Genomic DNA, 18741 nt, shown 5'->3' on the forward strand with positions numbered 1-18741 from the left:
GGCAGTTAAAGCTCCATGCTAACAGATAGTAGGGCTTCTGCATTCACACAGACAAAAGTCTTTTAATTTCAATTCTTCTGTTTACCATGAACTCCGGTTTGCAATGTTTGCAAAACTGAGTTCAGCTTGCCATTCCTACACAACATGCTCAAACTCAAAGCAGATTGCTATCAAACCTTTCAAGCCAAAAAATTCAGGCTTTCTTCAGGAACTGTTTGCATCACTTTCTTGCAATCCTGTTATGTGTTTTTCTGTCAAAGTCTACATGTCATTGAATGCCATTAGAACTATTAGGTTATGGCAGACACTTAATATTCCTGCAGGATCAAGTCTGCAAGCCAAGAAAACACACCTAGGATTTTTCTGTGGTCAAATTTTCTGTCATTGTTGTTAACTTTCCTAGTCATGCTGCATGCTCAGTTGCACGTTCCCTGCCTCTACTGCACATGGTACAGTCCTGACTAACAGTGTCTCTGCCAGGGACAGGAACAGTCCATTCAGAGCCAGGGGGTGTTAGTAGCGAATCATGCAGGAGGACAAGTTGCACCGAAGACGGGTGAAAAACAAGAACAAGAGAAATAGGAACTGATGTAAATTTCCAGCCCATAAACATCCCAAAACTCCTTCAACATAAATTTTTTACATTATAGAAAACCACAAATGACTAAAACTAAAGATTTTGGAGGCTGAAATAAACTAAGTAAAATCAGCAGTTCCTGTTTCTGGTCTTGTTTCGTCCGTTTTCGTTGCAGCGCGACATTTCTTGACGGGAGGAACTTACGAATACCGGACGGGCGCTCGACATAGTCGTACTCCGGTTTCACGAACGCCTTCCTTCTCTCCTCGAGAACCTGGCTCGGAATCAGCCCGGCAGGGCCGTTATTCTCCGCATTCGCTGCCTGCAACGGACCAATGGCAAACCTCCTTTCATAACTATGGACCAATCACAGGCCTCAAGACATTCACAACCACCTTGGTCAAGAGAGAACCTCCCTGATTGGCTTAAAAGGTGACCAATCAGAGGAAGACATTGAGCAACAACAATTTTTTTTCTGACATGTTTTTCAGAAATGCCTTCATCCAACATGCTTCATGCCTGACTCTTTCTGAAGATAATGGATTCAGGAAAAAAGTATTTATCAGATTGTGGAATGATTGTTAACTTTTTACAGTTTTTTCCTGACACAAGATTAAAATTGAATTTCGTGACCATATTTGCACATTTGTATCTTGAATTTTTTCTACATGCAGGATTAAAGCTGTTGTTCAAATTTTTAGTGGAATACAGTATCAGGCATTAAGAAGGTTGGATAAGGCTTGATGATATCCCGGCCACTCTGTTTTGTTTCCCAAATTTCAGCCCTGAAAACTGCAGTGTTTCCCCAGCGATGTCTTGAGCCCTGTGAAAGATTAAGACGTGAGTTTGCAGATTCTGAAGTGTTCGCACATTTGTACCACTTCCTCCGGCCCCCTGGCTCCTGCGCCACGTAGGCTTTCCGCCGCTCCTCCAGAGTCTGGCTGGGAACCAGGCCGGCGGAGATGGTCTCCTCTAGCAGCCGCGCCTGCAACAAACCGGGACAGAACCGGGGAGACTTTTAACCATAGTTAGTGAGAAAACCACTCTTGGTTGCCAGGCAGTGCTGCATGCAGGGGACTGAAAAATACTCATGGCCGGGTAGGCCAGCCTGAGCAGAGTTAGGAGGTTAGAGGGAAACCAGGTCTGCTCAACTCATGCCTGGAAGGAACTGGTGCAGAACCAAACAACTTTTCACCAACTGTTACTGGGAATATCATTCCTGGCCGCAAGACAGCCCTGCATAGAACTGTGTAACTGTTAGTAAAAAAACGCTCGTGGTCACAAGACAGTGCTGTACTAGACTGTAAGGGAAAAAACTGTTCCTGGTTGCAAGACAGCTCAGCACTGGACCATTTACCTGTTAGCCTGAAAGTTCATCTGTGTTGGTAGAAATCATTTTGAAGCAAACTTCAACATTAGCAGGCATCAAGTGCTGATTAGATGCTGGCAGGATTCTTCATGGCATTAAATAGACATAAGTATAAAAGTAGTTTAAAACAGTCTGTAGATAAGTCAGAAAGAAACAGGTCAGTCTAAGAACAAAATTCTATTCATTGAAATCAGCTGCATGCCCCAAATGTAACGTTACAGCCCACACATTTTCAAACACAATCGTCCTCATGCACATTTCAGATCGCACCACACATCAGGTGCAAATCTAAAGGTTAAACAGGCTGTGCACAACAGCCAGAACACAGACAAATGGATGATGCAGAAAGGAGTAAAATGGAAAATCACAAAAATGGATGAAAGTATACAAAAACCTGAGGTTTTGCCAGCATCGAAGTATCTTTACAACAAGGCCAATCTTTGATTCAAACTTGTCCGTAAAATTTTCCCAGTAGAGTTTTTGTAACATGTGAAACTGGGATGGTGTAAATATGTTCAGACCTGGCAAAGCCTATGATAAAGAGATAAGATTTTGTAAGAAAATTTGTGAAATGTAACACGTCTTAAAGACGTACCTGCCACCAGTTGGTGTCGTCCTGGTTAGTTAGTGAGTTAGTAAGTTTCTGTGCCATCCTGGTTGGGATAGAGTTAGTTAGTGAGTTAGAAAGTTTCTGTGCGTACCTGCCACCAGTTGGTATCGTCCTGGTTAGCTAGTGAGTTAGTAAGTTTGCGTTAGTTAGTGAGTTAGTAAGTCTCTAGACATACCTGCCACCAGTTGGTGTCGTCCTAGTTAGTTAGTGAGTTAGTAAGTTTGCATTAGTTAGTTAGTGAGTGAGTGAGTTTTCTAGCCGTACCTGCCACCAGTTGGTGTCGTCCTGGTTGACGATCTGGAGCACGTCGCCCTTCTGGAAGGCGAGTCCCGCCTCCTTGCAGGGGATCAGGTTGTCCTTCGCAGGGTCGTAGTCAAAGTGGCTCTTCACATACACCTGGGGGAACGGGACAAGACATTTATATACATCTTCACATACACCTGAAGGAACGGGACAAGACATTTAGCTTCACATACACCTGGGGGAGGGGGGAGAGGGACAACACGTTATAACATCTTCTCGTACACCTGGGGGAACAGGACAAGACGGTATCTTCACATACTGAACTTGCATGCACAGGTAAGGGATGGCAGCCCTTCAAAAGAGATGTTACTCTGTTAGAGAGGCTTTGCATGGCTAACTGACACGAGATCAAGTGGTCATGGGTTCCGTTCCTGGCTAGACGTTGTGTCCTTGGGAAAGGCACTTTCCTCACTCCACCCAGGTGTTAAAGTGGGTACCTGACTTTGGTTGGAGAGGTAAAAGGCGGTGGAAGGAGAGGGTTGGGCTCTGTCTTCCGGATCCAATCCCATGCCCTAGACACTGTGGCTCATAAGGGCTATGGCACTACCTTAAAGTTTACCTTTACCATTGTTTTATGATGAAGTCAGTCACTTCTTGAAGGGTACTGCCTACTTAAGACATGTACCTGTGCATCTAAGACGTACCTGTGTTGCGGGAAGGTTCTCCTGGTAGCTGGGCAGGATCTTAAGTGTGATGCTGCCGGTGGCGTTCTTTAAGTAGTCCTGCAGCGCCTCGGGGCTGTTGGAGACGTCTTTGCCGTTTATCTCCTTGATGATGTCACCAACATGCAGCAGGCCTGGGGGGACACAGGGGGGTCATTTCATATTGCACGGGGGGGGGGGTCATTTCAAAGGACATAGGGGGATGTAAGGGGGCTGATGTCACCAACATGGAATAGACCTGGGCAAATACAGGGGGGTTATTTCAACTTACTCAGGCGGTGATTTCATAAAACAAAAAAGTCTTTTGGCCCGATTCCCCAGTGTAGCGATATTTGAGGTAAGTTTACTGATCGTTTTCCTGTAAAAACAGCAGATTGATGACTGTCACAAGCATGTCGCTCCCATGTGATCCGCATTTCAGGCCAGGGAAAAGTGGGTTTGGCCCAGTACATTTTTTTTACTTGTCCTGTAGGGCCAATTTTTAAAAACTTGTCCAATCCTGAGGGGGTATAAGGGAGGAAGGGTGTGTAGAGGGGGTGAGCGGAAGGGTGTGTCATGTAGACAAGGAATTAAAGACTACACTGAAGTCTAAAAGCAACCCACTCGAGATTCTATTGTGAAACTGGACTTGATTTTGTATGACGACTCTGATTTGATGATCTGGTTTTGTTGTGTTGTGTTTTAATAACTATTGTATTATCTATCCTTATTATGATTTCATTTGTATCAATTTCTGTATATAATTATAACTTCAATTTCTGTCATGCAACTTATTTTTCCCATGTTCTTATGATCCATACTTTATGGGCACCCTCGGAAATCAACCAATGATTATCGGGGCTGCCCGGATGCTTTGAAGATTAGATAAACAAACAAACAAATAAACAACCAACCCTCAAACCAACAGCCGCCGCTGCCTGCAGGGACAAAAGTTGTCCAAGTATCAAGGCAGAATTCTTTTTAAAAAAGACTGAAAGGGGAGCAAAATTTGAAATTGAAAAGCCTACTACACTAAATTTACCCGTAAATCAAGTTCTCACTTGTTTTACATAAGTCCATCATAGTTCAGGGCTCTCCCACTGTTTGAAACTCGCCTGATGATAGAATTTGGTGACGTCAGTCAGCTACATATCCCAAACGCCCCATCAGTTCTGATATATATTATTATTAATAGGGCTTTTCGAACTGGCTTTACTTGTAGAGCCTTCGCAACTTGAAAACACCTACTATCTCATCAATTCCCTCAAATAAAAAAGAATTCCTTGAAATCCATCATCAGGAAAGCCAGCTCGAAAAGCTCTATTGATATATATCAAAACTGACGTCACCAAAATCAAGTAGCTGTCAGCATGGCACGTTTTGCAAACAAACAAACATCCCGCCCACCTTGCCTGTCGATCATGCCTCCGTGCATGATCCTGGCGATGACCAGCTCCCCGTTCTCGACCTTGAGCGTGACCCCTAGCGGCTCTCCCTCCGACTTGCGGATGCCGACCATGCGGATGGCGTCCCCGGGGGCCATGCCGTTGTACGCCGGGGGTGGGGGGGACGACAGCTGAACCGGGGAGGGGGGCGGGGTCTCGTACGACTTGGCGGCTACCGCGTCGTGAGCCTCGAGTAGAGCCTGTAAACAACAACAAATAATAATAAACAACAAATCAGGGCTCTAGCCAGCCTGAAATTTAATCCCGTAAGGCCCAAATTTTGGTCAAAACCCAACATATCGAGCGCCGAAGGTCTAAATTTTGAAATCTAGACCCTCTGAAACGCTATCTCCAGCATTTTGAGGGGCAAGTTTTGCTTATTTACTTGACAAATATACACATGAATTTAAGTCGGCAGAAATAAAACATTTTCAACACCGGTCCCGTTTGCGCCCTGTACTAAATATAGTAGGAAATGAGACACCCTACTTTGGACAGAACGCCCTAAAGACGTTAAATATTTTCCTTCCATGTTTTCCATGGACGATTTCTCCGGTAACTTCCACTTGATTTGATCAAAATTCGTCAATTCAAGTTTTCAAACAACCCCATCGTCGCACCAAATATCAATTTCCGATAAAAACTCACGGATTCGCGCTTCAACATCTCGTGAACCGCGAGACTTGTATGTCATTGGTCGATTTTCTGTGACGCGGCGTGAACGAACGCTGTTATTGGTAGATAATATCTGATTCTGTGGTTTCAAACTCTCAACACCAGTTTTCGCGGGAAGAAGGTGTGTGTAACTCGGCGTAAAACTTTACAATGTTTAGCAGAAAATACGGAAAGCCTGGTAACTACCGGAGTATTTTTTTGTGTGGCTATAATTGGCGGTGAACCGGCGAAAACAGCAGAAAAAACGTCAGCCCGATGCGACCGGGCACTTCTAGTGGGGAGGGGGGCGCACAACGCTGATTTTCTTTTAGCCCAAGAACCACTGGCAACCTCCGCGCCTCCGTTTGTCTGCCATAAAGCCACCTTGGGGTTGTCACCTGTCGCCGGCTGAAGATAAAAATGGCCTGAATCGACTTCGCTTCAAACTTCCGCTTCTTTTCTGGAGATCATTGCAAAAGTTCAAGCCCTGTCTATATCTTTTCTCCCGATTTTTGTCCGTCAAGGTTTACGGATTGGTCTTGAATTTTTTCCGTAACACGCAGCAAAGTGCCGTAAATTTACGGCAAAACTGGCGCTGGCTAGAGCCCTGCAACAAATAGATAACAACATTCAACGGGCTGAACTGGAGGAATCCGAGGAGAAAGTCTGTACCATTTTTTTAGAAACAAAATTTCAGTGAGTGAATATAGTCTAATTCAAATTTTCCTCATAGCTCTGTTTTAATCTTGTCTTCTTGATAAATATCTATTTGATAACCCTTGCCAAACTGTTGTCTAATGTAGCATTAATGCCAGAAATACATATGCAGCACTAATGCTTGGTTAGTGCACACTGCCATGGTAATTATTGATAAATATTTATTTGATAATGCCTGAGAACCAAGGAAATCAATTAGTCTGGAGAAAATCCCTGGTGTCTGTCTAAAACTTGCAGAACAACATAATTATACAAATGTAACTTTGTCAAATTAACCAAGAGGCAAACTAAGCTGCAAGAGTGATGGAACAGTGAGGCCTGACCTTGAAGTGCGGCTCGTTCAGCAGTCCGGAGAGTTCCGCGGCGTCGTTGCTCCCGGCGATGACGGGGTTCAAGTCCGTCACGATCTCGTCCACGAGCTTCAGGTTCTCCTCGCGAACAGGCTCGAGCTTCTGTTCCTCAAGACGGTCGTGAGCCTAAAAAATACGCAAAATATCGTTATTACGGACCAACAACACGAACAGGCTCAAGCTTCTGTTCCTCAAGACGGTCGTGAGCCTGCAACGGGCGCAAAATATCGTTATTAGGAACCAAAAACAAGAACAGGCTTGAGCTTCTGTTCCTCAAGACGGTCGTGAGCCTAAAAAATACGCAAAATATCGTTATTACGGACCAACAACACGAACAGGCTCGAGCTTCTGTTCCTCAAGACGGTCGTGAGCCTGCAACGGGCGCAAAATATCGTTATTAGGAACCAAAAACAAGAACAGGCTTGAGCTTCTGTTCCTCAAGACGGTCGTGAGCCTAAAAAATACGCAAAATATCGTTATTACGGACCAACAACACGAACAGGCTCGAGCTTCTGTTCCTCCAAACGGTCGTGAGCCTAAAAAATACGCAAAATATCGTTATTACGAACCCTTATCTGTTACCCAGACTTAACGCTAGCGAAAAGGCTCGCGTTTCTGTTCCTTCTACCGGTCGAGAGTCTTGGCTATCCAAAGTGAATTGCTAGAAAGGGTGGAAACTTTGGGACAACCAAGAAAATCAAGCACTTAATATACATGTTCCCAAAATAGTCACACACACAATCACATCTCCTTATAACCAGCAGTCACACGGCTTCATCCTTATAAGAACCAGCAGTGGGTAGAATGTACTCACGACTGCTGCGGCTTGACAGACGACTCAGCTGGGAAATCAGCCCAGTAAACGCTAACGACCACCTGTCACTAACGAGGACGTGTCATCAGGGCTCTTACACAGGTGAAATATGAAGGAACAATAACCCCATTATAACTGTGCCTGTGGTGCTTGCTTCATCATGGGGAGTTATACTTATAGCAAGTCAGGACGGAAACACTCTGACAGTTTTTACTGATCAAGCACAAATATGTATGAAAGATCATTCCCAATGAAAGTCTGTAAATATATCACTTACACAGTGATATATGAAGGAACACTTAGGTAATTATACTTCCCATGTAGCTCGGAATATGTCAGCACAGCACTTATACAGGATGAAATATGACGGAGCAATAACCTAATTATAGTTTGCTGTGCCTGGGCTGCTATTATTAATATTTCTCATTGATTCACGTCAACTTTAGGACAGAAACACTCAGATTTTTATGTATAAAACATCATTCCTGATGAAAAACTGTTGACACATAACTACCATAAAGATTTATGAAGGAACACTTAGGTAATTATACTGAGCTTGTAGCTGGGTAGATAAATTTAGGTCCACACAGAACTGGCAGAGAAAGAAAGTGTATTTGCTAGAATATAACGTTAACGTTTCACATGTAGTTTAAAAAATGTGGAAAAAATATTCAATGCACCAACATATTGCAAAGACTGGCTAGTTGATTTTTCACTGCTCCCAAAGGAAAAGTCAACCCTAGCAAAATCTGATTTATAAACCTCAAATACTGCTGGTTTAAGTTCACATTTTTGTATGCACCAAGCTACTTTGTACCCATCATCCGTTAATATTCACAATCAGCCTTCCGGCAATAATCTGTTATCAAAAGAGTCACAAAAGCCTATGATATAGAAAATGATGGATGATAAAAAAGTAATTCATCTAATCCCAGTCATGATTCCCAGCGTGGCACCTGTTATTAATGTCTTCATAAGCAACTGAATTAGGCTGGCACAAAACATTTCATAAGAATCCATGAAATGATAGACGGCTGAAAAAAGAACAATTTTGGCTCCATTGATACAGTGTATGTCTTGATAATGTTGTTTGAAATCATGCAATTTCTAGACCTGAGAGAGGTAAAACTCAGGTCCACATGCTGAGAGCTTAACATTTGTACAGTAGAGAATGAACATGACATTGAATGTGCAGGTATGAATATGTGACTTTCATCATCTGTGCCAAGCCTATAAATGGCCTAATGTGACAATGGCATTTTCAGATGTCTGTTTTGAATCTCATGCATGCAGCAAACAGAAAAGAACAATCTGAGGTCTCACATGACCCAGGATAGCGTTTAACCTCTGGATTCAAGATGGCAGAAGGTCGACACCAAATGTTCCATCGTATGACCCAGCCATATTTGGAGGAAAAACAGAGAGAAGCAGGTTTTCAGATCTGAAATTTCCAGATGAATGATGAAATTGTCCACATGCAGACATCCTTTAAGTTTAACCTCTGGAATCAAGATGGCAGAAGGTTATGACCAATGTTCCATTGACCTATGACCTGCCATATTTGGAGGAAAGAGAGTGTACTTGCCACAGGCATGTGTAGAACTGCAGCACAGCTGATGGAGGGCTAGGGCTAGTCACAAATCTAAAGGAGGGGGTGCAGAGAGGGGGCTACCAGGACATGGGGGGGGGGATATGGTGGAGGGGGTTTGGTGGAGGAGGGGGGGTGTGATATGGGTGCCAGAAATCAGACAGGTTGATTTGATAAGGAAGAGGCCTTATCTAATCAGTTGAGAACGGGGCTGTCTCCAGATCTAAATTTTATCCGCCTCACTCATTGTTTGGGAGCCCATGTAGTTAATTCCTGTTGTTGAATCTGTCACTTAAGCCTTTGAAAATATGTGATTAAATCAGGCTAGGAGGGACGGGTCCTGGAGACAACCCCGGTTGAGAATGTGCACAAAGAATGGCAGCGGGTGATGTGAACCAACAAGTCTGGTTCATCCAGCCTGACAACATAACATACAGCATGGAGCGTGCAAAGTACAAACTGATTCTGTCAGAATATGACGACAAAACAGTAATAAGAAAGTAAAGTAAAGGAAATGAAAGTGGAAGTAAGACATTATAGTCTCAGAAAGTAAAAGTATAAAATGTGACAACAAAACAGTCATGATGCAAGAAATGAAAGTGAAAGTAAGAAAGGCAGTCTCAGAAAGTAAAAGTATAAAATAAGGTAGTTACCGGGGGGTCTTCAGGTGGGGGCGTGTTGTTCAAGTCCTGAGAAAGACAAAGAAAGGAAAAGGAAAAACATGAACTAAAGACTACGGAAGAAAACGAACGGAAGAAACTAGAAATCTGATGAAGATAAGCTCTAAAAAACAAGCAAAGAAACATCTGAATAAAGTACAGGAATAATACAACAGAAGCAGACAGAAACAGTACAAAAGTAGCACGTATGTGATATACTACATGCAGAAGGAAAATATGGTAAGTCGTTAAGTTTGCGGGGCGTTTCAAGTCTGCGGCTGAAACAAATGTAGTAACCTGGTAAAAATACCTATGGAGAGGACAAAAGATACTCCACAGCTACATTTGTACATATATAATGAGTTTGGATAGCCTAGTAACGCAATGCAGGTCAGAGTGATAAGTTTCAACTGTGAACATAAAACCGCTGCATTGCACTATCTCAGGATTTACAGTACATAAGTGACTGTTGACTGACAGAGGAGTTGGGCTATTCTTAGACTGATGGGTCACCAAGGTCAGATGTTCAACTGTCAAACCCAGGGATCAGCTGACCTGTCAATCACTCAACCAGCTGTCAATCATCAGCTGTTGTCAGGGCAACACTGCTATAGCCATGACAATACATATGACTATATATTTGTGATTCTTAGGAAAAATATTCCTTCTATTATTTGGGTGTATTATTTGGCCTTCGAGCCACATCCTCAGACCCAAGCAGGAATCTAAGAAAACATTTTTTGTTTGTCTAAGAAAGGATGATGTCTTCAAGAAGGGATAAAGTCTTAAGGTGTTCACTCAAGGAGATGATCTGATGTCTTAGGACTGTCTGCAGTTACTTACAAACACAAACATGGAAAATCCATCTAAGACAAGCTGCAGACAGAAAAGCAAATATCCTGCTAGGGTTGGAATCTTAAACTAGCAGAACATCAGCTGGAAAGGTCTCAAACATGCAGACTAAATGTTTTCATAAATGCAGTAATTTGCCGGAGGAATGTTTCCATGAGTGATGTAATACAATTATTTCTTCCTGTGATTTCAGAGAGCTAAACTCCCACAGAGAAACTGAAGTAATCTATTGGTCCAACTTCTGCCTTGATCATTCTATCAGATTCAGAGTGATCAAGGTGTGGTCAAATTTGTCGTAAGCCTTCGTACGATTCTGATATTGTAGGATTTTCAAGCAGGCAGTGACAGATCCAACTGTCAACAAAGATCGAAGACAGCTTTTCGGTAACAAGACAGATGAACTTTATGTGACACCTGCATAACTATCACAAGAATGCCCTCAGTTTGCGATCGTACCACGAATATGACCAGGGCCCAAAACAACTTGTATACAGACATGGTCAGGGCCCCAATTCCCTCTACCAAATATCCAGCTGCAAACGTAAGTCTGCTAACAAAAACTGAAACTGTAGATTTTAGAGAAAGACAGAAGAACCACATACACATACAGGGCCATCTTACCATGGAGGTTACCTGTATGACCTTGTCAGCTGACCTTCAGAGATGTTTTTATCGAAAAAATATTTTCTTCTTCTGTACAGGCAGTTGGATGTTTTATTCAGTTCAGTTCCTCTTTGTTGTATGTACTTCCCTACAACCTGCCCACCCCCATAGAGAGTTGGGTTCACCTGGTTCTCAGTCAGGACGATCACATCATTCTAAACTTTAGGGGTGTCAACAAAATATTTTCTTCTACAGATGAACATGATGAGAAAAAGTATAATCCTTTTGTTTGTTTGTTGTACGTTTAATCACCTGAAAACAGAGAGGTAAAAGATACAAAGAAAGCTAGAGACATTTAAGAGACAAGTTTAGGTAAAATGTGTTTTTCTCTTTTCCTTCATATCAGATATTTACGACCAGTCCACTATCCCAGTGGGGGTGGGCAGGACTGGTGATAATGACAGGTTAGTGAACTTGTACAAAGGCGTCCCCCCTCGGGGCAGAGTCAGTCAAACCTGTCGCACAACTCAGACACAAAAACACGGAACACTGATAGGACTGACATCAACAAACACAACGCTCGGATAACAACACTGCACCGTACAATAAATTTCTCACAGACACTCACCCACACTATCCAGTTAATATTCTGGGGGCAACTTCTGTCAAAACAGTGACTCACTGACTGCACAATTCTGAACGCAATTACTCTCTACTTTCAATAATCATGACAGAGGAAGGGCAGTTTTTTCAAGAGTGTTTCAGGATGAGGAAATGATGCCAATATACCAGGATCTTGTCTTGTATTGATGAGACTTACCGTAGTATAAATTCACTCGGGCATGAAGTTGTATTTCTATGGACTTACAAGAAGCCCGATCATGTGCAAGCCACATGTGGCAACATGGACTACACATGTGTAACACATGTACTACACATGTGTAACACATGTACTACACATGTGTAACACATGTACTACACATGTGTAACACATGTACTACACATGTGTAACACATGTACTACACATGTGTAACACATGTACTACACATGTAATGTTACTGGTTCTGATTGCATCCAGGCTTCACCAACAAAGCCAACATTCCCAGCCTGCCCAGAACAACACGGCGGGTTTGAGGGCAGCTCTGCGATTCTCAGCGTTGGAAACACCAGCTTATCTGCTCTCAGACATCCAGCTCAGTCCCATCACTCCACAGTTCCATGCCCCCCTCCCCCTCTGAGTCTAACAGACACAATCATGTATTCCATGATTCACATGAAGTATGCACGTTTCACCAAACCCCCATCTCTATTAAAACTGAAACACAAACCTTCCAACCAACAGCTTAGTTAGTGGAAGCCAAAGAGACCTGACAAACACAGCATGGATCTCACAGTATCTCCTGTGTGCAGGCCTGACACACAGGCTTCACGTTTGAATGAAACAACAACTGACACAACAACAGAATCATGCACGTCAATCCAACCCTTTAACTCTACAACTAAACACCAACCTTTCCAACACTGTAAGTGACAGTAGAGTAAGCAGCAGCCCAGAACACTTGTAGAAGGAGCTACATGTAAGCTGAGACTGAGACAGGCTTGTAACATGGATAATCTTCACTAGTGCAGTACTAGCATGTCCAGCCATACAGCAATCAGATTTGAATGAAACAACAACTGAAACAACTGAAACATGTTGCATCAAACCTTCAGCTCTACTAAAACACTAAGTAAATGTTAACCAACCTTTTAAACAGTCAGCAGCAGCACAAGAGACTTGTACTTTTAGTAGCAGGAGTAAAACTGAGACAGACACAGACTTGTGAGAACCAGGTCCAGTCAAGCGCGCAGGTACTATGAGGTAGCGTCCCTCTCCCACCCTGTAATCCGATACCTGCGGGCTAATTCCTGAGGCACTGCCAACAGCTGTGAGGGCTGGGCCACTACGCTAGCAGGGGTGGCTGGGAACAGGATTTTCTAAACTGCTGCTGATCATGACTTTCTATTAGTTTTGTATGATAGAATATTTTGTCATATCAACGTTTCTTTATTTGAATTTGGTGAATTTTGTAACCTGACAGAATAAATCATGGAGAGGCTGCACACCCCTGTGCTGAATGGATCGCCCCACTTATCCTGTCTATTCATGTCAACAACAACAAATAGGACAATTGGGTCACTGGGGCACTGATGGTCAAGGTTAATCAACCATAGTTAACAAAGCTAACGAACCGAAGTTAAACCTGGGCATTAGGGCACTGATAGTCAAGGTTAATTACCCCTAATTCATGGTGAGTGTAACGAACCATAATAAACAAAGCCACAAACACTGTCTCTGGCATTTACGGTATCAGAGCAGAATTAGAGGAAGGGGTTGATTTTATAACAGGCATTGAAATAAATAAAGGCACAAAAATTTCTATCATTCACAAAGTTTGGTCTCCAGACTACTGTCTGTCATAGTTGCCTTTACCAAGCCTCTCCAGTCGATTTGAAAGTTTGTCTCAGTTTCTTTTAAAGTAAGTTTCTTAACTTAAGGTGACATGAAGAAATGCTACTTTAACAATCCTGTAGTCACTACTTGAAGTGTAAACAGTTATTCATCTAGACTTGCCTCCCGACCATAACATGTACAAAGGTTACTTTTATATCCCCATATTCTTCATGATCACTACACCATGACTACTACTGATCATTTCCTCCTTCCTTCTTTCCCACCTTCCCTCCTTCATAATCAGGACCTGCCCTATAGAAATATCTAGTTTGAAACCGACACAACAATTGCTACTTCATAACATTAGAGTATGGTTGCTACAGCACTAACTTGTCACTAACACATGTCCACATGAAAATTAACATAGGTCCTCCACAACTGTCTGGACTTTACTAAAACCTTATAAGCCGACTAAGATCCTTCCTCCAAAATTCAAGGCATCCAGTCGAAGCTCAAAACAAAGTGCCCTTTTTGTTTTGCTTGTTTACAAGGGAATAATCATGTTATTGGCACGTCTAACTGTAACGCTACATGTCATAGGCCCTCAATGCTGTACAATTATTTGTCCTCACTACAACATGAAGTCTCTATCCCAAAACATTTCTAGTCAAAAACTGACAGAAAGTGCTGCTGTTTTTTAGGTAATTAATTAATGATCAAATAAACCAGTCACCAATAATTAGATTAACGAGTCGTTAATACTTACTGAGTGACTGGAGAACTGGTCAGGCACTCTCTCCTAAAATAGTCATGTAGTCAGGGACAGTTCAGTAACGCTCACAGTATCGCGGGTTGGGATTCAGCAAGCATACCAAAAAACACCTGTTGTCATAACAACCAAAAATTTGGAATTTGTGGATCATCCCTGAGATTAGAACAAACAAACGAACGAATGAAATACAAGCAAAGAAACAAAGTTCTTCTAGAAGAGTTAGGTTTAGTTTGGCTCCCCCCCAGAACGTCTAGTGAACTGTCCCTGCGGTCCCAGGGTACATACCACAGACATACCACACTCCCAGCATGCTCTAGTTACCAGAACAAACATGGGAGGTGAAGATCAAATTCACAGGGCCGGGACAGGGGAACGCTGCGGTTCTAGTCATATGAAAGTAAACAAATTTTTCCAGAAGGATCCATTAGTTCTAAGAGTTCCTTAATTTGTCATCCAATGTGCTGGATAAAAAGGATTAAAACCCAACTCCATGCACAGCAGTTTCTGTAGGGGGGAGGGCACAAGGTCATTTTCAAGGTTAATTATGCCATACTTCAAGCATAATTTGGCTTCTACAAGGTCACCTCAAGGTTACTGTTTTCCTTCCGACCCTAACAATGTCTGAAGGAGGCATAATTCTGCTGCAGGTTCCGTTGGAAGGAAATTGCTTTTGCACAACGCCCTTGAAGCTTTCTCAAGAACAAAAGGTCACGGCGTCTGCGGCAGTCTTGCAGAAAATGGCGTCTAATATCCAGGGAGGGTTCAGACCTGCCCTGATGATGTTCCATTGTTGTGGATCCTGTCAAATTGTTATAAGCCAATAATTCATTCAATTTCTGCTATGCTGCAGCCCCACCTAGTGGGCAGGAACTAAACTGCAGCATGCCAGATCATTACCACTGGCCATGGGCGCTCAGCCCAAGCTTCAAACATCAAATAACTTTAGACCGTCCATCTCTGACTCATTACCTGAAGTATGAACATTGTGACAGTTAAATGACTTATTAACTAAGCTAGAAATACTGATGACTTGTCCTATTGACGATGGGAGTATCCAGTCGCCTCTCGAGAAATTTTAGGCAAAGGACTAAAACTTTATCATAATGATCATTTAGCACTCGCCCAGGGATAACTTATCAACCTAGTTATTAATATCAATAACTCACCCTAACAAGGGACTTCATGACAGGACTGTCCATGGTAATTATAACTCATTAACTAAGTCAGTAACATCGTTAACTCACCCTAACGAGGGACTTCATGACGGGACTGTCCATCAGACCCTTGAGGAAGATCAGGTCCGTGTCCTTCGCTCCGGCGCTCCCAAGATCCTCCATGTTGTCGAGCACGGCCTGAACTGCGGCTGGGGAGGGGGGCGGCAAGGTCAAACTCACAAGGTCACACAAAACCCACTGTTGCACTCAATATTAGAATGATAAACAATATCTAGACAATTCAATATCGGAGATTCTACATGTATGCAACTGTGTCAATGTACTGGAACTGTACTACAGAAAACTACCTAGGGACAAGGTCAAACTCACAAGGTCACACAGATCTCCTTGTTGTACTTAGTATGAAATGATTGTACAACATATTTCTACACAATAATAAATACAAACAAGTGTGTCAACATACTGGCACTGCACTACAGAATAGTGTGTCAATGATTTGCCTAAAAAGAAAAGTCATAAACGTTTGTTCAGTGTTGGTAACATACATGTATACAGCTCAGGGTGAGTGTGTTTGGGAGATGTTTCATAAGACGGACAAATCATGAGATATGGAGCTGGGGATGGAGCAGAGGGGAGGAGGATGTGCAGGTACATGTGTCAGGGAAACCATGACTACCATAAGGATGTCTCTCTGGACTATCACTACTTTGCCCAGTCCAGTTTCCCATGGCTGGAAAAGAACAAGTGATATTTCCTACTGCCCAAACTTACAAACTATGGCACACTCAAAGTCATGCATGAATCTGAGAGGAAAAAACAGCAATAAACTTTGTTATAAATGAATAAAGAATGGAAAAGTGGCCTTTTACCAATACAATCTTTTGCTTCCAAATGTATCACAAATTATCCTGAAGTTACAGCTTTTTCTGTCTCATAAAGGCTTCTAAGGTCCTTGATCATACAAAACTGTTTGGAAGAATTTAATGTCAAGTTTTTCAGAGAAAAGAAAAAATATGAGAAACAACAAATTGTACTGGTTTGGCCGTAGTGACCTTTGACCTACCATCATATTCTTTATGTACGTTTGTGACGTAGTCCATAAACAAGGCTAGAAACGAGATGATAAACAAAATTTTTCATTTATTGTCTATCGTCCATAAACAAGGCTTGAAGAAAACAAAACAAGAAGCAATTTTCTTGTTAATGTTTCTTTGACACCTGTAATTAAACAAGGCTGGAAGCAAACATGATGATAAAAGGCTGATAAACGATGCACAGGAACGACCCATGCTGCTGAAGGTGACCCAGCCATTATGACCCATGCTGCTGAAGGTGACCCAGCCATTATGACCCATGCTGCTGAAGGTGACCCAGCCGTTATGACCCATGCTGCTGAAGGTGACCCAGCCGTTATGACCCATGCTGCTGAAGGTGACCCAGCCGTTATGACCCATATATCAGCAATGTTCATTTTACTGCTGGACACATTATGACTGCAAAAAACAGTTTTGACGTCGAGGTGTTATCAATTTATCGTATTGGGTCTCAGATATTTTCTGGTGAAAATTCAGCAAGCAAGTGGACAAGCTGAAAACAGGGGGCTGGGAGAAAAACTTCAATCTGACAATATTCACTCCCTGAAACTGTGTGTCCCAAGGTACAGACTTTTCCCTCACACTATGTTTTCATGTTAATCTTCCAGTTCAAATTCAATCATTGGCATTATTCCTTTTGATCTGAGAACCAACAGATCACTTACAGGAATCCCTGTGACTGTAGGTTCAGCACTAAGGACAGGACCTGTATGTAGATACATCATTTTCTACTGCTTTCATGTTGATCTTCCAGTTCAGCAGCCTCTTTCTAAATCCAAGAAAATAAATCAGTATGACTAAACCAATTCACAGTTACTGCTTTCCCGCTGCCCGCCCAGCGGCCCAGCTAACTACAGACCATGAAACCTGAGCACAAATCAATACGGCACAAAACGGCAATGTCGGCTACTCGCGCTGACGGCCAATATCACCTCTGGTTCAAGTTCAGGTTCAATAGGAAAAGAGCTGACAGGGATTAGCTACTCCAAGGTTTCCTGCGTGACAAATGTTTGTAGGTTTTGGTACAACACAGTCAAGTTCAAACTTGCCCAAGAGGACCAGGACAATACAGTCAAAACTGTCCAAGAAGACCACTCTGGGGAACAATAAAATCTGGTCTATGTGGACAGGTGGTCACTCAAGAGAGGGTCAATGGGAAAAATTATCTAACTGATTCTAAGGGACCACTTACAAGAGGTGGTCAGGTATAGTCAAACTGTTTGACTGTAGTACTCCAAAGCTCCTGAATGATATCTAGCACTGGTACAAAGGCGGTTAACGTGAAGATTTCAGGTATAGCGGAATAAATGTTAAGGGGAATGCTGTCCCAATTCAGCATATTTTAGATGTCTCTGCAAAAAATATACATCACATTTTTGGCACTGTGGCAGGACTTATTGGTGCATGTGCAGTTCACATGCAAACGTCGCCGATAGTGAAACAAGTATTGATGTCGTGCTGTAGATGTTGCAGCTGATATCGGCTAGACAATTCTGCTTCAAAAGGAATATAGAGCTCAGCTGCTGTGGAAAATAAACTAAAATGTATAATTTCAGAAGAGATAAGAAACCACTATTTTTCCAGAGATAGAGTACACCCCTGCAGTACTACTGTTATATTGTATAGTTCCCAAAAGTGGAGAAAATACCAAAACTGTTTTCTGGTTGCTAAAAATAACGCAATTCAAACACAGAAGAAATGACTACATTAGTGGCGACCTCAGCACTACTGAGGGAAATGTAGCGTTGCTTCATGGGTAATTTACATGCAGATTCCCACCTTTATTGTCTGTCAGCACAGTGAAAATCACTTTCCCTTTCTAACTGCTGAACTGGTTCATGAAACAGTGTGGGTCTGGGGTAAAGTCTGTACCTTGGTACGGAGTTGTGTGACAGTAGAAATGTATCTATCTACAGGTCCTGTCCTTAGTGCTGAACTGCAGTCATGGTTACTGGAATCACAACTTCCACAGTGTGACTGTCAGAAAAGGCATGAGTTGTACCCAGGCTGATGCAAAGTTGTCCCACAGTGGAAATGTGTTTGCATACAGGTCCTGTCCTTAGTGCTGAACTCACTGTCATAGG

General features: G+C 42.6%; 1 protein-coding gene across 10 annotated transcripts in view; it reads right to left on the reverse strand.

Moving 5' to 3' along the window:
• LOC136420346 (protein PALS2-like) overlaps window positions 1–18741 on the reverse strand; it is a 58611-nt gene that overhangs the window by 14244 nt on the left and 25626 nt on the right. For 3 of the 10 annotated variants that reach the window (XM_066407196.1, XM_066407192.1, XM_066407198.1), the window contains exons 2-8: window positions 16627–16671; window positions 15633–15751; window positions 6640–6792; window positions 4908–5145; window positions 3504–3655; window positions 2821–2952; window positions 782–899 (exon numbers count right to left, since the gene is read on the reverse strand). In XM_066407196.1, the coding sequence (XP_066263293.1) occupies window positions 782–899; window positions 2821–2952; window positions 3504–3655; window positions 4908–5145; window positions 6640–6792; window positions 15633–15751; window positions 16627–16671 (957 nt within the window). Of the gene's footprint in view, window positions 1–781; window positions 900–1447; window positions 1563–2820; window positions 2953–3503; window positions 3656–4907; window positions 5146–6639; window positions 6793–9065; window positions 9091–15554; window positions 15582–15632; window positions 15752–16626; window positions 16672–18741 lie in introns of those variants that run through there. The other 7 variants (XM_066407197.1, XM_066407195.1, XM_066407199.1 and 4 more) reach the window with 5 other exon arrangements.

Source organism: Branchiostoma lanceolatum, chromosome 15, assembly GCF_035083965.1.
Source record: "Branchiostoma lanceolatum isolate klBraLanc5 chromosome 15, klBraLanc5.hap2, whole genome shotgun sequence".
NCBI lineage: Eukaryota > Metazoa > Chordata > Leptocardii > Amphioxiformes > Branchiostomatidae > Branchiostoma > Branchiostoma lanceolatum.